At 41.9% G+C, this 25,727-nt stretch overlaps 1 protein-coding gene across 2 annotated transcripts in view; it reads right to left on the bottom strand.

Moving 5' to 3' along the window:
* The window catches only part of rad51b (RAD51 paralog B), a 50,628-nt gene extending 27,768 nt beyond the window's left edge, over positions 1-22,860 (bottom strand). The window contains exons 1-7 of one of the 2 annotated variants that reach the window (XM_039692093.2): positions 22,621-22,860; positions 22,406-22,519; positions 22,222-22,326; positions 20,014-20,150; positions 19,814-19,933; positions 18,089-18,272; positions 4,282-4,354 (exon numbers count right to left, since the gene is read on the bottom strand). In XM_039692093.2, the coding sequence (XP_039548027.2) occupies positions 4,282-4,354; positions 18,089-18,272; positions 19,814-19,933; positions 20,014-20,150; positions 22,222-22,326; positions 22,406-22,519; positions 22,621-22,710 (823 nt within the window). In that variant the 5' untranslated portion in view covers positions 22,711-22,860. The remainder of the gene's footprint in view (positions 1-4,281; positions 4,355-18,088; positions 18,273-19,813; positions 19,934-20,013; positions 20,151-22,221; positions 22,327-22,405; positions 22,520-22,620) is intronic. The other variant, XM_089118490.1, reaches the window with a different exon arrangement.
* Between the last annotated feature and the right edge of the window lie 2,867 nt (positions 22,861-25,727).

Below are 25,727 nucleotides of genomic sequence, written 5' to 3'. Positions count from 1 at the left end.
AAATGAACACATTTTAAAGAGACGAGTACCAGTAAAATACACCAAAAAATGGTAGTCTGCTGTATTCTCCGCTCAGAACTGACCCCCAAGATGGGGAACTGCATTGTGTTCAACAGATTTTGTGGGCTACTTTATTGGCATAATTAATATATGGTACCTCAGGCACTAAAACCATGTGCAAATATACAGCACTATCAACAGGAACAACTCATTCTAAGTGGATTCCCCTAAATCGCATACTAATGACCATGTGACTTAATGCGAGTTCATGGTAATAAGGTTGGAAAGGGCCAGACTAAACAAATGTGACGCCCTGTTAAGACCCAGCTTCTTGAATCAATGCTCTGGGTTCCAGTATAATCCGCCTACTCTCTCCGATCCCAACAGAAGCCATGGGGGCTGCTTTCCCACACTTTGACAACAGGGCTATTCAAAGAATTCAATCAGCTCTCTTTTTAATACCCTGCAAATAAGTTATTATAGGATCCAATTTGCATTTGCACCAAATTCAGCACGTCCAAATGTTTTTATTGATGGATTGTCAAACAGGGGAATGGGAGAGTTGTTGACTTGGGCTGGACATAGACAAGGGAATGGCTTTCATGTGGTGATGTAAATTCGAAGATAATGTGGTTAAAAAAATGTGCAGAGTACTTTTGTCCTCTGGGCTGATTTTGGTTTGAAAGCTGAATTGGGCCAATAATCATGCAGAGGTACAATTTTTCCAACAGTCTTCTCTCTAATGTTATCCTCCTACTGGAAAAAAAAACACATTTGTGAATGTTTCATTGATGTTTATAAAGCTCATCTGCTGATTTGTTGTACATATACAAGCCTATCTGCAAATCTTTCATTGGTGGGTTGTTTGAATGACTAGTTGGTTTTAAGGAGGCCCATTTAATTACACCATTTAGAGGTCAGATCTACCACAAATTGATCAGTTATGTTCCTCAACGGGTGATTACATTTTTGTGTTTAAATGAAAGATTTTGGGAGTTCAAGTAGATTATTAATTATTAGATTACACTATATGACTTAAAGTCCCAGTGCAGACAATAATTGTATCCCTTAAAACTCATCTTTGATCATCAAAATGACATATTTTAAGTTTTTTTTTCCTTGAAATATATTCATGCCTTAAAGTCACTTGAATGTAACTCTACACCCTTGTCTCATTTAGTATACGCGGTGCTATGAATATGCAAAAAGGCACCGCCTCCACTCACTCACTCCAGCTGAGAGATCCACTCGTTAACGATCACAGGTTAACCTGATTGGTTACAGGGTAGTTTGTGACGTCAGAAACACCAGCGATTTCAAACCGCGTTTTTGAGACCGTTTTTGAGTCTTTGGTTCACTGCAGTTTTAAAGAGAAAATACTCAGCAATGGTGTTGACTTATGAATTTGCACATGGTTTGTATAAAAGCATATTAAAAACAGCACATAGACATATAAACAACATTAAAACCTTGATTTACAACACAAAGTGACTTTAATAGAATATAAGTAGGAAAATATACAATGCTCACAATATCTATAATATTGTCACTGTTTTTTTAACAGTGAATTTCTTGCAAACTCAGCTGCCACATTTTTATGGGACAATAGGATTTATGCAATATAAGTTTTTTAGAGTGGCTACTGGAAAATAAATCTTACCTAAAGCTAGCACCGCTTTTAAACTCCTGATTTAAGCTTGCTTGATGTTTTATAAAGCATCTTCATCCATCAAACTCCCTTTTTGTAGGAAATTTCACAACATAATATCAGCATGCTAAAATTCTCTAGAAAGTTACAGAAATGCAGGAGAAAAAGAAACAAATCAAAACCTCCTCTGTCATGCTATTTCTTATCATACAGCACAAAATATCCTTCTTATCAGTGTTCAGAGGAGCTCTGAACTAAATCACAGTGGCCTCTTTTCCACATAGACTTTACACTAGAAGCACTGGAATCAAATCTGACCCCAAAAGTAATTTGAAGCCAATGACTGGTGACTAGAGCGGAAATGGTGAGTAAATCTGCTGAGGTCTGTTATGATTTATGTGTTTTGGCCTCATCACGAGCTTGAAGCAGCAGCCAGTTGTAGCCGAGAGCAACTACTATTCTGGATATTAGTCAACATCTCAGATTAACTATGGAGGCAGATACAAACTACAGGTGTGGCCTTTTGTCTACAACTCCAACAAAAGACCTCAAAAGTAGTTTCCACTACAAAGGCAAAGAGGAAAAGAAAAAGTTTTGAAAATGAGTTTCAAAGTGCAAGATTTTGAAAATGATAACATTATTATCTCTGTGTAAACTACAGAAACATGAATTTTGTGAAAACTGTCACATGAGCAGCACATATTTAGTCTAGGCATGTAGTGTTTCTTTACAAAGTGACATCGCTACTGGCCTGGCAGAATACTATTTTAGTCGTACATTTTTTTCTGCACCACTAAATCTTTGATGACTGAATAAGTGCAATTCACCTTTATTACAAAATATGGCAATGTCTGAAACAATGATGAAGTGACATTTCACTCATAGTTACTGCAGGCCGAAAACAAAAGAATAGGAAGTATCATCAGCAAGTCTTGAAACAGCTCAGTGATTTACTGCAGATCTAATACTTAACTCAATCAAAATATTTGTGTCACTGTCACTTGATGGTGGATCTGGTGAGGAAGCTGACAGCTAACAAAATATTGATTTTGAAAATGTTGAAACTTTGGTTTTGGGAATATGTTTGAGATGGTGAATATGAGCCAGATGCTGAATGTACTGGGAAATGAGCTCCGAGGAGGACAGTGATGATGATATTAAAGGCATACTCCACTTTTTTTTTGGAAAAAGGCTCATTTTACCACTCCCCCAGAGTTAAACAGTTGGGTTTTACCGTTTTCGAATCCATTCAGCCCATTTTCTGATATTTAGAAGAATATCAGTAAACAGACTGTTTCTGGTCTCATTGACTTCCATAGTATATTTTTTTCCTACTATGGAAGTCAATGAGACCAGAAACTGTCTGGTTACTGATATTCTTCTAAATATCAGAAAATCGGCTGAATGGATTCGAAAACGGTAAAACTTTGTAAAAAGTTGTAAAATGAGCCTATTTCCAAAAAAAGTGGAGTATCCCTTTAAACATATGCTCAAACTGAGCCCTTACAAGCTTCAAAAGATAACAAAATATGATTTATTTTATTCTTCTGTAATTGTTACTCTAATATCAAGAGTTTTATATTATTGCGACAGGTAGAGATCAATCCGTGTCAGATATAGATACGGGTCGCTAAAGACCCAAATATGTAATAATGATTGGTGAAACATTTGTGCATTTAAGGGTTATAGTAAATCATTGCACTGGAAATTATGGTGTTTTTCATTTCAGAATTTCAATAGATGATATGATAATATTGTTAACATCGCCCACTTTATTTAAAGTCTTCTGAGTCCGAGATATCACAGACAGAAATATGAGTCGTTTCAGAAAATTTCGTGAAATACTCACAAAAATCTTCCCTTTAAGTGAGAGGTCAGATAAGACCAAGGAAGGAGATAAACAGGGTGAGGCTGTATAAGGGCCATTCTTTCCCTACATAATCCCAAGAGATGGAAAAACATTTGTGTGCATGTGTGAGAGAAAGATACAGAGCAAATGAGTGGGAGAAAGAGTTCCTGGTAACTCCACCTTGCAGAGTGGAACAGTGAGATATAAAGCACCCGATGTCTGGGGGTAAAGTTACAGGACAGAAACGTGTCTGTTAGATAACATGAGAACGGAGCCTGATTCTCTTTCCCCAAAGCTTTGCCCCAAAACAAGACCCTCTTCAACTGTACACCTGGATGTATGCCAGAGCATACTTGCACTATTCCATATATAAAGTGACAGAAGACACAGGTCACTGCACAGCCATGGAATCAGAGATGTCGTGGGATTCGTATAAGGCCCAGACATGTTTGTTGAGCGAGTGGATCGTGTTTTCCGCCCCCTGGTTAGAGTAATTCCATCTTCTCCAGGGTCAATGATGTAGTACAACAGCTGCTTGTGTGGAAGGTCATATCTAACGCTCATTTATCCCACATACCATCTCGGAATGGCTTGGAACAATGGTTTCCGTTAGCCAGATCAGAAAACGGATCATTAGGGATGGATGAAACAGAACAGCGTCTTGACAAGAATTTTGTTGTTCTAAATTTCCACTATCTAATCCCAAAACACAGTATTTTTAAACAAAAACATTCTCCTCAAAAGTCAGTTTAGACTCCAGCAGATGATGGACGGCTGTTCTTACCATCTGCCTGATTCCTCTGAGGACAATGAACCTTCTCGCCCACATGTGTAGTGATCTGGTTAGTTAAAACCACCTGAGGGAGACAGAAGGGAAACATCTGTACTGTGGTTTAGTCCAGTTAGATTAGATCACACAAAAAATGAGAATAAACAGACTGCTGACACTATGCAAGTTCAGCAGATATTGAATTCCATCATCACGCTACTTAACAAATGTTGACATAACTCATTACATAACGCTATTTAATGGGGCATGTGCTAAGTAAATTTTAAGCAGGCAAATGCCTGCTTAAAAAGTGTCACACGCTGTCCTCTGAAAACAACTCAACATGCAGCCAATATTGTCAAAATAGCTGGCAACAAATGTGACTACACCCTAAGTGAACATGTCAAAACTGTGCCCAAATTGTCAATATTTTGAGTGAGCACCTTTGTTATCTAGCACTGCCTTAATCCTCTTGGCCATGGGATTCACCAGAGCTGCACAGGTTGTTGCTGGGATCCTCCTCTACTCCTCCATAATGACATCATGGAGCTGCTGGCTGTTAGAAACATTGCGCCTTTCCACCTTCCACTTGAGGATAACAACCACAGGTGCTCAATTACCCCTTTTCCACCAAAAAAAGAACTGGTTCGGAACTGGTGCTGGTTCAAAGTTGGTTCGGAGTTGGTTCAACTTGCGAACCGCTTCAGAACCTATTTGTTTTTCCACTGACTAGAGCGCCCAGGGAACGACGTCATTACATCACTGTGTACGTCGCCATACGTCTTAGAAACGCTAGAAACGCTTGCAAATACAACATTACTTTCGGATTATCTCTAACTCGTGTACCAAGAAAGCTTTAAAAACAATTGAAATATGTAAGTCTTTTAATCTTTTCGTTTGATATGTAATCTTTTCTGATAAGTTATGTACCCCTGTCTTGTGTCCTTTTTTTCTTTCCATTTATTTGTTCTTTATTGTGACTGTTTTCTTCTTTGCTTATAATGTCTTCAATAAAAAAAAAATTACAAAAATAGAAACGCTTGCGCTAACTTCAAGCATAACAATTTACAAAGGCGGACTCCATCGTGTTTCTGCAAATGTTTCTCTTGGCTTTGCGATCCTTTATTATGGTCAGAAAAGATGTTTAGAACACATCTAAACCCGCCCCCAGCCCCCGACGTAAGCATGACGTGGTAAAACAATGGTTCTAGTCCAGCCAGAGAGTTGGTGTCGCTTTGGAACCAGTTCTCCTGGCCGACAACCGGTTCTTTGGCTGTCGAAACACAAAGAACTGGTTCGCGCGCAGGCACCGGCTCCGAACCGGCTCTCAAAATGCTTCGGTGGAAAAGGGGCTAATGGGGTTCAGTTCTGGAGGCATACTTGGCCACTTCATCACCTTCAACTTCAGCTTCCTCAGCAAGGCAGTTGTCATCTTGGCGGTTTGTTTGGGGTCGTTATCATGCCATTCGGCCCAGTCTCTGAAGGGAGGGCATCATGTTCTGCTTCAGAATGAAGTGTTGGAATCCATGTTTCCCCTTAATTAAGCTCCGCTCCCGAGTCCCAGGAACACTCATGATGCTACCACCGCCATGCTTAACTGTAGGAAAGACACAATTTTCTTGGTACTCCTCACCAGGGCGTCAACACACATGCTGGACACCATTTGACTTGTTGCAGTGTGCGGCGTATGGTCTAAGCACTGACAAGCTGACCTTCCGCTTCAGAGACCTCTAAAGCAATGCCGGCAGCACTCATGCGTCTGTTTTTTTTGAAGCCAGCTTCTACCTGATGCACAGCATGAGGACTCAACTTCCTTGCGAGGCCTGTTACGAGTGAAACCCATATTTGAAAACCTCTGTATGACACTGGCCTGTACTGTAACTCAGTTACAGTAGGGGTGTTACCAATCTTCTTATAGCCTAGGCAATCTTTGGGGAGAGCAACAATTCTAATTCTCAAATCCTTAGAGAGTTATTTGCTATGAGGTGCCATGTTGCACATCCAGTGGTCAGTATGAGAGAATTGTCCTCGAAGCACAAATTTGAACTGCTCTAATACAAGATACAACAATTTGTATGGTCCTGTCTAGAAGACAAAAACATGAATGCGGCTTTGCATGATTAAACGATGTACATCTATCATCACTTACGACTCACTTTTGTTGCCAGCTATTTTGACAATAAATGGCTATATGTCGAGTTATTTTCAGAGGACAGTAAATATATACTGCTATACAAGCAGCACATTGACTGCTCTAATATATATATCCAAGTTTAATCTCTATATTATTGTCCATAGAGTAGATACTAAAATTTGCTAAAATGTGAGGGGACCATCATGGTGTACAGTTTCACAATGAAATTGTATCCTATTTTTAATACATATTATATGAAATGTATTCGCCTGAAATTACATTGTAATAAATGTTGTTGTTGTGTAATGTGTGAGTTTTTAGAGGCTTATCTGATAGGGCTCTTCCAGAAATATGCAGAGGGGTCAAGCAAGGGATTGTTGAGGGCCTTACAACATGATCTATCTTAAGTACTTGAATATTGGTGTTAATTAATATATAGCAGTATGTCATTAACAGTACTTAAGCTTGCACACAAAAAGCTAACATTGTTGAAACTAGGTCAATGTTCTGAATTGATCAAACGTGGTATTTAAAGCAGCCTAAAGTGATCCCTAGAGTGACTAGTGTATGTCTACCATGGCTCTTTTAATAAAAACTACACGAATAAAAACAATCGGCTAAAACCTAAAACATTTCAACATTCCTTTATATTTCTAAAGCCTGGGAGAACAAACTTAATTACCTCATTACGGTTTGGCTCTAGGTGCTAAAGTGTAAGGTTTTATTTTGGAAACTTAATGGGTTGACCTATTTTACGGTTATGAGCTTTTATGTGTATGAGGGGGGCAATAACATAGTTCCCTACCTTTAGGAGTTATCTACCATGTGGTTTCATGTTGAGGCCCATTTCTACTGCTGTGGAAAGCAGTATTAAAACTCACTTGTGGCCACTGGCAGTGTCAAGCCAGACATTTACTGCACTGATTTAAAACACAAAAGCTATCTTTAAAATGAGCATGGCTGCAGGGAGACGTGAAGCAAATAACTGCAGATCAGATGAGTTTTGGGGTTACAGCCTGAGATGTCCTCTGGGAATAGCTGACTAGTCATTTTGAAATAAGGAAAAGCCCAGTATTTTGTTAAAACAGACTTACATTTAAACCTTATCCTAATGTCAACAAATCACAAAAATAGTCATTAAAATGATACATCCATCCTAATTTGCCTCAAGTAACAACAAACATGATCTGTAATATCATTTGTAATGCAATACATTTTTAATTATAGTTTGTAGATACACTGGAGTCCAAACTTAAGTCTGAAAATCTGGAATTGAAAATCAAATTTTAATCTAGAAAAAAAGCAAAGCAAAATAAAGAAATACAAAATACATCTAGTGTTGATTGCTTCTATTCTGTATTTTCAGCTAATTGCAGTATAACTGAAAAGAATATTACATTTCTTTATTTAAATCGCTGTGATTATAATATCAAAATATGAATTAAAAATGGCCGTACATATAAACATATAAACATATAAATGTTTCTCTATAATGCTAATAATAATAGTAGCCTAATTGAAAATTTTTATTGTCATTTTCTAGAAATATGCATTTAACAAAAACAAACGCAAACAGAAAAACAGAGGCAATTAACAAGCATTAACTATCATAGAAGATCGGACCATTAGGGTTTGACTTCGACTATCGGGGGGCTAGTATATACAATCAGTCTAAAGCCTGGTTCACACGGCAGGATTATTAGGCAGATTTTAGCCCCGATTCACCCCTTCCGACAATCTTAAGGATGCTCCGATTACCATAGAATAATCTGATCAGATATTCCTGCCGTGTGTGGTGTGTTAAGACTGCTCTCGTCTGCTCGGAAGGATGCTGGGACCGCTCTGATCTCAAATCGGGGATATCAAACATGTTGGATTTTTTTGACCCGATTTCTCCTTGTGTGTGGTGTCCCCCGGGGACGAACCAGCTCGCAGCCAGTGAACTGTGGCGTGTAGCCAATCAGAAAGCGAGGTGACGAGGCGCAGAGGAAGTACCGGCAGGAAACAAAATCAAAACAGCTGGCGCCCGGCGGTATGGCGCACCAGAAAGTCCGGTGGACTTTTTTTTTCGTTAAAAACAAACTACACACTATCGCCACTGAATCCTCTTCGTCCGCCATGATTGTTTACTCTGAAGTCACGTTTGATCTCAAGGGATTTTGCGAGATTTTCCATCTGACCTGGGAATGCTCGGGAGTCAAATCGGTTTGTGTGTGATGTGTTGATTTTGCCGTGTGGCTGCGCACCACACACTGTACGACCAAAACTGTTAGACCCGTGATGTTTTTATCACCGTCTGTGGGATCTCTCAGGTTTGGAAAATCGGCCGACAATTTTAAAATCGTCCCGTGTGAACCAGCCTTAAGCAGTTGAGTCATTCCTCTTTGAAATAAGCAGCTTATTTTCTTTCTTTTTTCCTTTGTACGACATACATCCAGTAAAACAACAAAAGGGGAAATAAAATTATGGATATCCCTGCTGTTTGTCTACTCCTGCTGGAGCACTGCAATCACTTCCTCGAATATCACATGACTTCATAGATCTGGCATGCCTTACCCACTACCCTAAGAGCTTGTTTTGTGTATTCTTGAACACCAGCCTCAACAAGCCTCAACTGGGTCAAAGCTATGCTTACCTATGGATGGTGCTTGAGGGAGCTTCGCAAAGTATGTGGTGTGGGTGCTAGTTCAGTGCAACATGCCATTAACCATCTGCCAAGCGAATAAGGACAATGACAGATCCACTCCGGTACCAAAGCCTAGCCAGCATACAGCCATTCCCACAGTGGATCAAAAGCCAGAGCCCATCATGAAAACAGAGCCAGGGCCATTGCCAGAGGCCATGTTCATCCCGGAGCCCAAGCCCATTACAGAATCTGCCCAGGAGTGTGAGCCGGCATCAGCGTCTCTCGTCGAGGGCATATTAGTACAGTGCGTTGGAACAGATTGTAACTCCGCCAACGCTCTCGTTGCTGAGGTCCGTGAAATGAGCTAGGTTACTGAAGAATCATTTTATGAGCTTAATGAGGAAATATTTCCTGTTCTACAGTTTCTGCTGGTTCTGTCCAGTCCCAAATTGTCTCAGTCTCTTCTGGTTCAGTCCAGTTCCATGTTGTCTTCGTTATTGCTAGTTAAGCCCAGTTCCAAGTCGTCTTTGTCACAATTAAGTCAAACCAGCACCAAGTCTCCATCATCCAGCACTAAGTCCCATGTATCTCATGAATGTTTCATTCATTGCCACTGGCTCTGACCAGCTCTAAAGCTCCTTTTCCTCCTCTTCTGCCAAAGCCATCCAGTTCCTCTGCCTCATCTCCGCTGTTTCTCTTTAGCTCCTCCAGTGGTTCCGCCTGGCTGCACGGATCCGCCTGGGGTTGCCCAGTTACCAGCTCTGCCGTGGTCTGTGGATCGCTCATCTCTGCCTTGAGCGTCCAACCCCGGACTCCACCTTAGCCCTCCGACCCATCAGCTCCACCTTGGCTCATCCTAGGCTTCACCCTCGCCTGTCATCCCTGAGGCTCCGCTGGGCTTCCACATCTCTCTGGCTTCACCTTGGTCAATCATCGCCTTGGAATTCTGAGTTATCAGACGCACCTCAACCCTCCACACCTCTGGCTCCACCGGATTCCTCTTTCTCTCTGGTTTCATTCTAGTATTCACTCCCACCGTCTCTCCCCGTCTGCCAAGCCCACACCTCTACCTAGGTCATGCCGGCCTGCAGCTCCACCATGGCCCTCCAGACATTCGATGTCAGCATGATTTTATGTTTCCTCTGCTCCACCTAGGTTCCCTTTGGTCAAGTCTCCACCTCACTCGGTCAGGCTCCTAACTCCAGTCTGGCTCCTCCATACATCAGGTCTGTTTTGGGCCTTCATTCTGTCTTGGCTCTAGGTCATCCTCTGGCTCCTCCCATCTCTACTCTGGTTCCACCAATCTCTGCCCTGGCTCCTCCCACCATTGTCTCCCCCTTGGGATTCTCTTCTTCCAGCCCCTTAATGGTTATGTCTGTCTCCAGGTCCTTATTTCCACCAGAAACCCCTATCGCATCTGCTGGATGCTTACAGCATGAGGACGTGCTTTTCTGGGGGTGTAATGTCACTGGCTCTGCCCAGCACCAAAGCTCATTCATCCTAGATGGTCCTGCCGTTTTCCTCCTATTCTGCCAAAGCCATCCAGTTTCTCTGTCTCATCTCCACTGTTTCTCTTCAGCTCCTTCAGTGGTTCCGCCTGGCTGCACAGATCCGCCTGGGGTTACCCAGTCAACAGCTCTGCTGTGGTCTGTGGATCCCTCATCTCCACCTCGAGCATCCAACCCCGGAATCCACCTTGGCTCATCCTAGGCTTCACCCTCGCCTGTCATCCCTCAAGGCTCTGCCGGGCTTCCTCGTCCCTCTGGCTCCACCTTGGTCATTCGTCGCCTTGGACTTCCAAGTTATCAGATGCGCCTCAACCCTCCACCCCTCTGGCTCCACCGGACTCCACTCTGGTTTCATTCTTGTCTTCACTCCCACCGTCTCTCCCCGTCTGCCAAGCCCACACCTCTACCTAGGTCATGCCGGCCTGCAGCTCCACCATGGCCCTCCAGACATTCGATGTCAGCATGATTTTATGTTTCCTCTGCTCCACCTAGGTTCCCTTTGGTCAAGTCTCCACCTCACTCGGTCAGGCTCCTAACTCCAGTCTGGCTCCTCCATACATCAGGTCTGTTTTGGGCCTTCATTCTGTCTTGGCTCTAGGTCATCCTCTGGCTCCTCCCATCTCTACTCTGATTCCACCAATCTCTGCCCTGGCTCCTCCCACCATTGTCTCCCCCTTGGGATTCTCTTCTTCCAGCCCCTTAATGGTTATGTCTGTCTCCAGGTCCTTATTTCCACCAGAAACCCCTATCGCCTCTGCTGGATGCTTACAGCATGAGGACGTGCTTTTCTGGGGGTGTAATGTCACTGGCTCTGCCCAGCACCAAAGCTCATTCATCCTAGATGGTCCTGCCGTTTTCCTCCTATTCTGCCAAAGCCATCCAGTTTCTCTGTCTCATCTCCACTGTTTCTCTTCAGCTCCTTCAGTGGTTCCGCCTGGCTGCACAGATCCGCCTGGGGTTACCCAGTCAACAGCTCTGCTGTGGTCTGTGGATCCCTCATCTCCACCTCGAGCATCCAACCCCGGAATCCACCTTGGCTTATCCTAGGCTTCACCCTCGCCTGTCATCCCTCAAGGCTCTGCCGGGCTTCCTCGTCCCTCTGGCTCCACCTTGGTCATTTGTCGCCTTGGACTTCTGAGTTATCAGATGCGCCTCAACCCTCCACCCCTCTGGCTCCACCGGACTCCACTCTGGTTTCATTCTTGTCTTCACTCCCACTTTCTCTCACCCTGTCTGCTCCACCTAGGTTCCATCTGGTCAAGTCTCCACCTCACTCAGTCAGGCTCCTAACTCCAGTCTGGCTCCTCCATCCATCAGTTGTGTTTTGGGCCTTCATCCTGTCTTGGCTCTAGGTCATCCTCTGGCTCCTCCCATCTCTACTCTGGTTCCTCCTATCTCCGCCCTGGCTCCTCCCACCATTGTCTCCCCCTTGGGATTCCCTTCTTCCAGCCCCTTAAAGGTCATGTCTGTCTCCAGGACCTCATTTCCCCTCACAACCCTCTATCGCCTCTGCTGCATGCTTACAGCGTGAGGATGTGCTTTCGATGTGCTAGTTGTCATGTTTTTTTTATTAGTACACACCTGTTCCCTGTTCTGTTGATATTTAGGCCCTCAGTTTTCCTCATTTCTTGTGACATACACCTAGTGGGTGCTTTCTTCCGTTACCTTGTGGGTAACTGTAGCCTTCTGCCAGGAGCAGATGTCGTCAGGTGGTACACAACCTTCACTGGGTGTTTCGGCCCTCAACCACAACACCCTCCGGTTGGTGGGCCGGCAGTGATGGCCAAGTCACTGCCCATCTGCTCCTGGCTTCCAGCTTTCCTCCTCCCTCCTGTTCCATATCCAGCAGGAGGCACGTTCTGCCTCCTCCCCCATCCGACGTACTGCTTGTTTTTTCCTTCTTTCATCCATGCCCAGAGCTGATAGTAACCGCCAGGTTGATTTAGCGGGGAAACCTCTGCAGCCAACCTCCACTGGGAACAACCAGGCCTGCCATCCCTTGTCCTTACAGTCCTGAAGAAGGGACTGATACTTCAAGGCCTTCCTCTTATGGGCAACCTCACATCCCTCCTCCCAAGGCACCGTCAGCTCAACTAGGATTATTTTCTTGCCCTCTGTTGACCACAAGACAATGTCTGGACGGAGGGCTGTGAGCACCACCCCTGGGAATTGCAGCCTTTTTCCCACGTCCACCCTCATCTCCCAGGACCTGGCGTTTTGAAGGAGATTGGGTTTTGATGGTTTGGTTAAAACAGGCCTTTCTCCCTCCTTGATGAAGGTGATCGCCCTCTTCAAGCCCATACCGGCAGGCCTTTTCCTGCATCTCTCCTGTTCCAGTATGTCAGCAAGGGACAGTAACACTTTGTCATGACGCCACCTATACCGACCCTGAGTGAGAGCTGTTTTGCATCCTGATAGTATATGTGCCAATGTTCCCTTTTGCCCACATAACTTGCAGTTAGGATCTTCCCTCAGCCCCCATACATGTAAGTGTGCTGGCGAAGGGAGGGTGTCATAGACCGATCGCAGTAGGAAGGAAATTCGGTAGGGCTCCAGCCGCCACAACTCTTGCCAGGAGATCTTGCGCTTGGGAAGGTCCCATTTTGTCCATGCGCCCTGGGATCCTTGTTCCACTGCCCTTGCCATCCGCCTTTCCTCCTCACGGGCCCGCACCTCAGCCTGAACCATCTCCTGCCTGCTCTTTACACCAGCGCTTCTCCATTGCTGGAAATGTGCAGAGCCGAGTCCTCTCCGTCCGATGCAAGGGCTTCCAAGAATATCTCGCAGCCTCAGAGCACTCTCCGCCTGCTCTACAGCTGTGCTGGCTGCCCATTTACGTCCAGACCTGGTCATGACCCCTGCTTGCCTTACCAGTTCGTCTTTGGAGTCTCTGAGGCTAAGTAGGACTCTACACTTTGCCACTTTAAACTCTTCTACGATGGAGGACAAGGGAAGTTGCAGTTGGCCTGACCGAATGTAGAGGCCCACTGCGGAAAAACTAGGGGGAATCCCCAACCACCTTCGCAGGTGCTTGTTAGTCTTCCTTTCTATGCCCTCCACAGCCGTCATGGGTAACTCGTACATAGTAAAGAGCCAAAGAAGCCTGGGCAGGAGACCATGCTGGTACAGCCAGGTCTTGAATTTACCAGGGAGCTTGGACTTGTCGATCTTCTTTAGCCATTCCTCAGCTTGCTCCACCGTGTTTTTGGCATTGGCCCGATCTGAGAGTGACACATCGAACCACTTTCCTAAACACTTTACTGGGTTATCTTCAATTGATGGAATGGCCTCTCCCTGGACATGAAGACTGAACCTCCCTGTGGGCTTGCCCTTCCTGATCACCAGACTCCTAGACTTATTGGCCTTGAAAGACATCCTTGCCCACGTAGCTACAGCACCAAGGGTTTCCAAGACCCATCTTGCTTGAACGTGTGTACCAGTTGTTATTGTAATATCGTCCATAAACGCTCGGAGCACTGGCTGGGAGATGCCTGACTCTAACGTGGGACCACGGGTTACTCCTTCTGCTGCTCCGACCAGAAGGTTCATGCCCATGACGAACAAGATAGGGGAGATGGTGCACCCCGTAGGAATCCCCTTTTGAAGATCTTGCCAGTTAGTTGTAAACTGCCCTGCTGTAAATCTAAGCTTAATCCCTCCTAGGTAGCTGGAAATCATGTCACGGATAGCCATAGGGATATGATAGTGGTCCAGTCCTTCTTGAATTAGGTCGTGCGGAACTGAACCGTAGGCATTTGCAAGATCTAACCATATGACTGTCAGGTCACTTTTCTTCTGTTTTGCCTCTTGGATCAGTTGGGTGATCATTGAAGTGTGCTCCAGGCACCCTGAAAAGCCTGGAACGCCTCCTTTCTGTATGGAGGTGTTGATGTATTGGTTTTGAGTCATATAGGAGGTCAGTCTTTTTGCAAGCACAGAGAAGAATATCTTGCATTCCACACTCAGTAGAGAGATTGTCCTAAATTGGGCGATTGAGGAGGAACCCTCTTCCTTAGGAACAAAACAGCCCTCTGCTAGCTTCCAGCTTGGTGGGACCGATCCTTTTGCCCAAATCTTCCTCAGGATCCTCCACAACCTTTTAAGCAGTTGTGGACAATGCTTGTATACCTTGTATGGTATGCCACTCGGACCTGGGGCTGCTGAAGCCTTGGCTTTCCGGATAATATCCTGCATTTCCTGCCAAGTTGGCTCCTTCGTATTCAGCTCCACTGATGGTTCTTCAGGCTTCCTGATGCTATTATTTTGTCCTAGACCCCCGCCCCTGAAAGGGTCACTGTGTGCTTCTCGCAGAAACTCCTCTACCTCTGATTTTGAGCTGGATAATGTGCCGGATTTTCGTTGACCAAGCAGAGTTCTAGTGAAGCTAAACGGGTCTTTGAGAAACTGCATTCGCCTCTTTGCTTTCTTTTTCCTCTGTTGCCGTAGATATTCTGCCCTTCGGAGTTTGCACATCTGATCCCGCAACTTGCTTGTTAAGTCCTTAATACCCTCTCTTTCAGCTGGTGGCCCGATTTTGAATTGCTTATTAAGGGTCTTTATTTCGCTTCTTAAGCTGTGAATCTCTCTTTCCCTCCTGTTTGGTTGCCTTGGTGACTGGGGCTGACTCCTCTGCTCTATTGGGCCAAATCTCTCCTTCGCCAGATTGTACGTTACGGCTGTGAGTGATTCGATCTTCCTGTGCACAGGACCGGCCAAAGTGGCTTCCAGGATACCATTGAGGTCGTCATCAAACTGCGTCCATGCCTTACTGTCAGACGATGTGGGCCACTTGATTCTCTCTCTTCTTGACGAATGGATGGGGATAACCGAAGGGGAACCTGCTCGATCTGTCCTCTGGCTCTGGGGCGGCTCAAGTGCGTAGAGATCTTCAGCACTGTGGGGTGCTACCTGGCTGGAGCTCTCCTTCGTCTCACCAGACACTGTGTCTGCGCGCTGCACTTGGGTCACTGACCTTCCACAAGAAGACCTGCTCTGATGTATCTTAAGCCCTCTGGTGCCTTTGCATACCTTCCCGCAATGGCACTTTGTCACGTATTCCTCTCCGGTCAGCGTTATTTGCTTTAGCTTTCTCGTTGTCTTTGTTCCTGTCCTGGCCGTTATCAGAATATCCGTCCTGTTGAGTCTCTCATCCTCCCCCCCTCTCGGGAGACTCTGGGGGTATTGCTCATTTTGTTCAGTCGTAGCAAGAGTGGTGCCCTCTTACGAGTGCTGCACAGCAAGGTTGCTAGCCTTGAGTGCCCGGGCCAGACTTTCCTGGAGGTCAACTGTCTCTCCAGCGTCACCGACCTTTCTCGGTTGTCATCCAGTCTTTCCTAGAAGCCACTGGTGAACCAGAGAATACTTGTGACATACACCTAGTGGGTGCTTTCTTCCGTTACCTTGTGGGTAACTGTAGCCTTCTGCCAGGAGCAGATGTCGTCAGGTGGTACACAACCTTCACTGGGTGTTTCGGCCCTCAACCACAACACCCTCCGGTTGGTGGGCCGGCAGTGATGGCCAAGTCACTGCCCATCTGCTCCTGGCTTCCAGCTTTCCTCCTCCCTCCTGTTCCATATCCAGCAGGAGGCACGTTCTGCCTCCTCCCCCATCCGACGTACTGCTTGTTTTTTCCTTCTTTCATCCATGCCCAGAGCTGATAGTAACCGCCAGGTTGATTTAGCGGGGAAACCTCTGCAGCCAACCTCCACTGGGAACAACCAGGCCTGCCATCCCTTGTCCTTACAGTCCTGAAGAAGGGACTGATACTTCAAGGCCTTCCTCTCATGGGCAACCTCACATCCCTCCTCCCAAGGCACCGTCAGCTCAACTAGGATTATTTTCTTGCCCTCTGTTGACCACAAGACAATGTCTGGACGGAGGGCTGTGAGCACCACCCCTGGGAATTGCAGCCTTTTTCCCACGTCCACCCTCATCTCCCAGGACCTGGCGTTTTGAAGGAGATTGGGTTTTGATGGTTTGGTTAAAACAGGCCTTTCTCCCTCCTTGATGAAGGTGATCGCCCTCTTCAAGCCCATACCGGCAGGCCTTTTCCTGCATCTCTCCTGTTCCAGTATGTCAGCAAGGGACAGTAACACTTTGTCATGACGCCACCTATACCGACCCTGAGTGAGAGCTGTTTTGCATCCTGATAGTATATGTGCCAATGTTCCCTTTTGCCCACATAACTTGCAGTTAGGATCTTCCCTCAGCCCCCATACATGTAAGTGTGCTGGCGAAGGGAGGGTGTCATAGACCGATCGCAGTAGGAAGGAAATTCGGTAGGGCTCCAGCCGCCACAACTCTTGTCAGGAGATCTTGCGCTTGGGAAGGTCCCATTTTGTCCATGCGCCCTGGGATCCTTGTTCCACTGCCCTTGCCATCCGCCTTTCCTCCTCACGGGCCCGCACCTCAGCCTGAACCATCTCCTGCCTGCTCTTTACACCAGCGCTTCTCCATTGCTGGAAATGTGCAGAGCCGAGTCCTCTCCGTCCGATGCAAGGGCTTCCAACATTGTGTTACAGTTATGATAGTTGTGTTCTCAACATTGTGTTACAGTTATGATAGTTGTGTTCTCTTCTGTGTTTATTAAAGTTATTCCTGATTGTTGGTTCTGCATCACGCATTGTCAGTTGGATTATCTATACAGCTAAACTGTGTAATTAACAAATTTCTTGATGATGATAATAATAACTTATTTGTTTAACATAATTTGCTAGAATATGAATTAAATAAAAACAAAAATAAATAGAAATACAAAAGCAATTAACATAAATTAACGTTAACTTAATTTTTATGTTTCTCCATAATGATATTAAATGTCAAAAAAATTTAAAAACAAAGCAATAAAAAATAAACATGAATTTCTTAGTATTTTATTTATTCTCTATAACTATAGCAATAATAATGTACATTTTTTAAATATAATTTGCAAGAAATATGTATTCAATGAAGTAAAAGTAAATAGAACAACAGAATCAATTAGCTTACATTAACATGAACTTCCTATTATTTTATACTGTACTTTTTTTATACAGTAATCATGAAAATGTAAATGATACAAAAAATAAATTTGCTCAGACTTTCGGAACCCACTTTATGTATTCAGTAGTAAACTAGTGGATAAGAAGAATACAGAAAGAACAAAACCTGATCCTGGAACAGCCCTCCAGCTGTTACACTCTTCATGAGAAGGAAGCGGAAAACCATAATCCGGTGCAATCCTATCTTTCCTCTTCTAGATAAATGTGTTGGTGATGCAGGAGGTGAGTAAAGGCTTCATGTAAGTATCTTTGAAGATCTTAAAGTAGTGTGGAAATTCCCAAGATCAAATAACATGGAAAAGGAGCAGGCTTTGTGTGAACAGGCCTAGGGAGTTTTTTCTAATTCATCTGGGCTCTCTAACGCCCTCTGGTGTTTGAAACATAGAGGAGACCTATACCACAGCACTGAAATGCATAAACAAATGTATAGCGACACCTTGTGGTTGACAAGATTCACTACAAGTGTGCAATATTTGAAAAATTCAGACATCCACAACCATGTAAACAATCTTACTGGGATGCAGAACTCCTGCGAAAGGTACTTCAGTACAGCAGCTTCCTGGCCCAGTAAGTTGCTCCTGTTGGTTAGATTACCCGGCAGCGACGTGTCAAACTCCTTCCTTACAACAGAGGCCACAGAATCCAAAATAAGGAGCCCCACTCGACAACCAATTATGTCCTCCTCCAGACGCTCCAATCTGTGTACCATCAAAGCAGCAATAAAACGCCCCACTAATGTGTGTTCACAAGATTAAATACAGCCTGGCCTACCATAAGAGAGCATAATGATCTTGTAGTCAATTTTAAATTCAGGATTTGTATTCATTGCATTTACATTTTACTTTTACACATCCATGCATTTAGCAGACGCTTTGATCCAAAGCTAATTCAGTTGCATTTATTATTCTATACACTACTGGTGAAAGGTAGTGTAAAGGTAGGTAATTTTAATTGTAATAATTAAAATTCTGTTTTTGAAAGAAGTCTATATGCTCACCAAGGCAGAATTTATTTTGATAGATTATTATATATTAAAATCAAATGTAATTTTGATCTCATTTCTATCAAGAAATAATTCTAACCTTATTATAAAATATTTTGCCTTTTTTTTATTCAAAAGACAAGTGTAAGCATTTCTACGGAAGAGAATTAGGGCCGAGCAATATTAAAAAAATAAAACTATTTCAAAATTAAAGTCATTATAATGCGAAATTAAACTAGTTTGTTCGTTCGAATAAAGTAGTTCTCTAAATTTAATGAGTTTATTCTCAAGATTGTATTTTGACTTTTTTTCTTGAAATTTAACAAGTTTTTTTCTCGAAACAACTTTATTCTCGATATTTAATGACTTTATTCAAGATTGTATTTCGACTTTTTTTCAAAATTTAATGAGTTTATTCTCGAAACACAATGACTTTATTCTCGAAATTTAATGAGTTTATTCTCAAAAATATATTTCGACTTTTTTCTCGAAATTTAACAAGTTTTTTTCTCGAAACACAACGACTATTCTTGATATTTAATTAGTTTATTCTCAAGATTGAATTTCAACTTTTTTCTCGAAATTTAACAAGTCTTTTTCTCGAAACACGACTTTACTCTCGATATGTAATCAGTTTATTCTCAAGATTGTATTTTGTCTTTTTTCTCGAAATTTAACGAGTTTTTTTCTCGAAACACACTGACTTTATTTTCGATATTTAATGAGTTTATTCTCAACATTGTATTTCGACTTTTTGTCTCGAAATTTAACGAGGTTTTTCTCGAAACACAACGACTTTATTCTCAACATTGTATTTCGACTTTTTCTTGAAATTTAACAAGTTTTTTTCTCGAAACACAACCTTATTCTCGAAACACAACGACTATATTTAATGACTTTATCCTCGAACTTTAAAGACCTTTTTCTCGCATTATAATTACTTTAATCTTGAGATGGTTTTATTTTTTAATTATTGCTTTGCCCTAATCCTCTTCCGTACATTTCAAATCTGTGATTTTTTTTTTATTATTTAAAGACAGACATAAAAAAAACATTGTTTGATTTTGATTAATGCCAAAGACATTGGCATTGCAAGCTTCATGATTTACAATAAAGAGCCACAGTAAATGCGTAAAAAGCAGTGAATCTCATGAATAAAAGGATATAATGACAAGTGTCATTTTTTAATTAAAAACTATTATTTTAAAAAGTACAGTAACTGGAATTAAATATTATGTGTTTGGGATGTGTTCTAACCTATTCAGGACATCCTGACAGGTCAATTCCCTGAAGAGATGAACACGAGATGCCATCTCCAGCAGACGCTCCTTCACCGAGAAAAATTCTGGGAATCGGGCCTGTGCCATTTCTATCAGTCTAAGAGAGAAAGATGCTTAGTTTAAGAGGAACAACAAAAAAAGTGCAGATCAGAGAGAGCGTGCAAATGTTTTTAACACCTTTCAGCAGAGAATGCCGACTCTGTGTCGATGTAGATGACTCCACTGTCCAGACCTCCCATGCTCTTCGGCAATGTAGCCAAAACGCTGAGCATAATACAGCACTGAGTCTTTCCACAGCCTGATGGGCCGGTCACCTGAGAACACAGACAGTGTCATGATTACTTAGAGACAGTTTACTCAAATAAAATGATAGCCATTAAAGCTTGGCTTTTTTTGTATTAAAAACACTTTTATTGGTCGGATGAAATATGCTAATTTTTTAAGATAGCAATTTTGGGTTTTGATGAGCTGTATGCCAAAATCATCAGTATTGAAACAATAAAAGACCTGAAATATTTCTGTTGGTGTGCAATGAATCTAAAATATATGAAAGTTTTATTTCTATCATTACATTATGGAAAATAATGAACTTTATCACAATATCACCATCAGTTTGTTACAGGCCTTTTTTCATGCTACAGCTTAGCTGATATTCAGATGGTTTTAAATAGTTTAAAATCGGCCGAGAAATATTGTCGGCCGACACATCGGTGCATCTCTAGTTATGACTTTTCCCTACCATTTCTACTAGCAAATCATAATTTCAACATTTTACATCATAGTCGACTTTTCTGATTATGACTTAAGCTGGATGCACACTGTACGATTTATAAAAGTCATTTACGACTGTTTCTTGATATGCATTTGATGTGGCATTCTGCGCGTTTCTTCTACTGAAGATTCTTCTAAAGGCACACTTCTTCTTCTTCTTCTTGACTGCTGAGATCTTGCAAGATTATCCACAAGTTTTCGAGGGGCGCTCCTGTAAAAAATAAAGTGGGTGAAACTTCCGGTGACGCGGCGGAAGTAGCATTCCAATGGTATTTTGTGTGTTAGTTAGCGAAGAGGCTAGCTGTTTTTCGGAGAATTATTTTACTATTTAAAGACGCAAATCATTATGAGAGATGGTGTTACGGAGCTCAGGGACAACATGTGCTGTTCGCGGTTCTATGTATAGCCGGACTTAACTAATTTAGTGGCTTAAACGTGATTGTTTTGAACATAAGCTGAAAACGAAATCAGAGTGATCCTGCCAATGACTGTAACGTTAGTTTCCATCAGCTCCCAAAAGACGACGAATCTTCCTGTGTACATTTGCTTAAATTCTTAATGTTCTATAAACTCTATCAGCATGTGTTTGGCTGTTCTCTACTGATGTTACAGCTAAACTCAGGATCAAAGCCTGTGTTGACAGAATACCAAATGTGCCAGTTAATGTATTCAAGTAGCACATTCATTTATAATTTTAAATAAACTCCAAAGCACAATGACTAAGTGTGTATTTTTTATTTGAATTGTTTGTCAGCTCGCACAACTGTCTGTCACCATGCCTTGATCAGTATTGATTATTAATAATGTTATTATAATACTCCCAATCAACTACTGCGGAGGGTAAAGGTACTGTTATTTCACCCTTTTTAATTTCGTTGAGGTTGTGTTCCCACTTCGTTAGCTAGTTTGGATCGCTATAACTTGAATGACTGTCAACTGTTGAATGAACGAGTGTCAAGCATGTCAAATCGCGCTTTGTTTACTTCCAACCGGAAGTCGCGCCCACTTTTGACGCAAGGCCTCATGGGGCGTAGGAAACTTGTGGATTGGTCCAGACTCCAGATAGCCTTGTTCTTCTGTAAGGTAGTATCACTTATCTTGTGCAACATTATAGCTATTGAAACAAATATCAAAAAGTATCAAGTTGAGTTTGCTCTCTCTCTCTCTCTCTCTCTTATATACCGAGATTTTGATTGTTCTAGAAAATTCCAGAGAGTTCTAAACAGTTGTAGTAGGAAGTTTTAGGAAGGGCTAGTTACTTATAAGCAGTAACATCTGTTATGGTCGTTCCAATTGTTTATCTAGGATGACTTTTTTAAGATTAGTAAAGTCTTTTTTAGAGAGATTAGTAATGAGAGAAATTACAACTTTTTCATTGTTATTAAGCAAAAGTTCATCAATTCGATACAGTAAAACCTCTATTTGAATAATAGTCAAAAAGTTAACCCATAGTGTGCATCCGGATTTAGTTTCAACTGTTTCATATAGTTTCATATATCATAATAATAATTTACAAGATACTTTCATTTCCTTGTGTGGTAAAAACAGGATTCAACAGCATGATGGGGAGTAAATATTGTCAATTAAGAATGATACAGAAGTAGACCACTGTACCTCAGTGAGAGCACCCCGTGGCAGACCTCCCTGCAGTAACCTGTCCAGGACAGGAAGTGATGTGGAGAAACACAGCTCTCCCTTTTTCCTCCATAAATCCAGTGCCTGCCATTAAAACAACATTACTCCTAATGCAAGGCTTCGCTCGTTAAGTCAACAGTGATGCTGTGTGTGAGTGACTTACGGTTCTCAAGGCCGGTGAACAAGCTTTACTGACCAGACGCAGGAGCTCCAGAGCAGCGGAATAACTGAGTCCGGCCAGCCGCATGAGCTCCACGGGAGTGGCGGACAGAACATCCTAAAGGACAGAGTTAAAATGTCTTCACTGTATGACGGTTCCTCCAACAGCTGGGCATTAGTATGATAAAAGAGCAGGTCAGGAAGGTTGAACTCTGTTACCTGGCAGGTTTCCACCTGATGCCGCTTGAGTCGCTCGCAGACATCAGCTGAGACGCCCGTCCTCCGTAACTTCTTGCTTGCCATTGACATACATATACAGAGCCTTAAGAGTTATGAAATCGTGATATAACTATAATAGGCTAAATGACAACGTTCGGTGACGACTGTATACATGATACAGACAGTTTTGGTTTAATAAAACACCGTTATGAGTTTTGCGAAGCGCGCCCGGAAACGAAAAAAAAATCCAGCGCATGTGGATTGTGGGTAATGTAGTTTATAATACTGATATGAAAAAACCCAGTAATATGAAACAAATGGCTAATAAACAAAAATGTAAATCAGGACAATAAAGTGCCATAATAGTGTCTTATTTCTAGCCTAGTTTACTACACTTTTACTGTAGCCTAATAATACCACGGTTATTTTTAAAACAAACATATTTATTAAATATAACATAACAAATAACAAATAAAATATAACAACTAACATTATTATTACAGTAAAAGTGTAGTAAACAGTTTTGGGCAGATTAATTGCAATTTGTTTAATCACAGTTGTATTACACATACCATGGTTAAACTATTAGTGTATAAAACCATGTGGTTATTTGTGGGTACCATGGTTTACATCAACTACAATAACCACAGTTTGTTGGTTTTATTTGTAGTATAAATAGGCTACCATGGTTAATTTTCATAAGGTTTAAAGTATTTTAAACTTCAAAATATTTTCACAAAATAATGAAGAACTAAAATAAATGAGGGTTTACATTTCTTCCATTTACATGTATGTGATATTATATCATGAATGAATGATGACAAAAATCATTTTCAAGAGGCCACTCTTGATGAACATTAACAAAATGACTGAAAAATGTTATTGATTAAACATTGGGATTCCATAATAATGATGATGTGTTTATAACAAAAGAATGTTGGTTTAAATCTGAAATCATAATCCTATTTACCATATTGTTTGTTTTGGCTTGATTAAATGCTTTCCTATCAAACCTCTTAATGTTTTGATAACCTTGGTGATCCTCCTAAGTTATTTTTGTCATGCCTCGCTGTCAACTCTGCCCTCTCGACGTCAGTACGATTGAGGTCTTTTTATGTTTTCCTCATTTTAATAATCCTGGGAATTTTCTTGAGATGAGACTTAATTTACACCTGCATGGAGGAGAAGTGTGGTAAGATTCAACCAATTTCAGGGTCTAAACAAAGAGAAGAGACAGAAAACTGTTAGAAGATCTAACAATTTAAAGTTTAGGTTTTAAGTAAAATCAACTTAAATTAGTCTACATTAAACTGATTAAAAAATTGTTGAATCTTGTAAGTTTTTTTTTTTTAAGTTAAATTGTTTTACATATGTTGTCATAACATAGTGCATATTAGTACCTCAAAGGTACATATTGGTACCAAAAGTGTACGTATTAGTCCCTAAATGGCACATATATAGACCGTTTTGAAAGAGTATACCGTCCCAGTGACAGCTTTTGTATATTTTATTTTTTTATTTTTTTGAGAGAGAGAGAGAGAGAGAGAGAGAGAGAGAGAGAGAGAGAGAGAGAGAGAGAGAGAGAGAGAGAGAGAGAGAGAGAGAAAGAAAAGAGTTCCAACGTTCCACTTGGCTAAAAATGCAAGGGAGTGAGATGGCAAATTTAAAGCATTTCCCTTTTCTTTTCTTTTTTTCTTTTTTTTTTCTTTTTTTGAGAGAGAGAGAGAGAGAGAGAGAGAGAGAGAGAGAGAGAGAGAGAGAGAGAGAGAGAGAGAGAGAGAGAGAGAGAGAGAAAAGAGTTCCAACGTTCCACTTGGCTAAAAATGCAAGGGAGTGAGATGACAAATTTAAAGCATTTCCCTTTTCTTTTTTAAAAAAATGATAAATGTGTGGGAGCCACAGTACCAATTGTTAATAGTTTAGAGCCATTAGAGCCTTTTTTTTTTTGTAGTGCATAATAGTCTCTACATCAGATGACCAAGTCTTAGAGGAGATCATTGTGATAAAATCAGCTCCAGAAATATTCTAATCTAAAATCAAATCAAACTGCCTCAAATACCCTTTGGAAAGACATGCCCTATAGAGAAACTCTCTGACCTGTCATGCCATTTGAGCCACACAAGTATTTGAGAATGCTCTCTCATGGCATCTGATGGCCGGTGTGAAGTTTGACTGGGACACTCAGGAGACCCATGTATGGACAAAGCATCGGGCCTGTCTTTCACTATCTCTGTACCTGATAGAGATAAGCAGCCTGTCCATGACACTTGGCAAACGATCCACCGCCAAGGTCTGGTTAAAATAGACTGAGAAGAATTACTGCAGTATTGAATGCAACAGAACTCAAAACATCATTTTGTCAATTGTTAATTATAAATACCCAGTGAGAGAAACTGTTTGAAATACAGAAACATGCAGGACTTTTATAAAGCGAAACATTCTCAACAAAATCAGTCGTCCTGAACCGATGTTTAAAGTTTTTTGTGCTCAACAACATGATCCACCTGTTTCTGTCAACACCAAATGGCCCTGTTCATTGTTATCAGAGGTTCCTTCCTTTATTGATTTACTTTATTTGTTCACTTGTTATTCTAGTTCGGTAAACAGCACTGTAATGGCATACAAGGGTCAAAATGGATAAATGCAAACAGTTTGACAAATGTCAGTTGCGTTGTCTTCATTTGTATCTCACACATACACCATACTCTTTCTCTTGCTTTCTCTTTTATAAGCAAGTTAAAAACAGCATGTGTGTGAGGGATTTATTCATTCAGTCCTTTACATCGCCATGAAGACAATGCTGAAGTTTTTTGGCTTTTGAATATGTTAGCCCCTAGCAACCACCTATCAACACCTTAGTAACCACCCAGAACACCCTAGCAACCACATAGCAACACCATAGCAACCACCCTTGCAACCTTACTGTTAATCTATAAGCTACAGTGTGCTCTAAAACAATAACAAAATTCACATTTAGAAGACATAAATGTTCAAAACGCCTCTCACTTCCGTCAAAATGGATTAATGATTTTGATGACATCACTGCAGTTTAGCTTCTTATCACATTTCCTGTCCAATCAAATGCTCTCTAGAATATAAAGCCCCTC

The sequence above is a fragment of the Pimephales promelas genome, chromosome 13, assembly GCF_988280905.1.
Source record: "Pimephales promelas chromosome 13, fPimPro1.hap1.1, whole genome shotgun sequence".
Taxonomy (NCBI): Eukaryota; Metazoa; Chordata; class Actinopteri; order Cypriniformes; family Leuciscidae; genus Pimephales; species Pimephales promelas.
The sequence above is the reverse complement of the archived record's forward strand: the minus strand, read 5'-3'. Positions and strand labels throughout refer to the sequence as shown.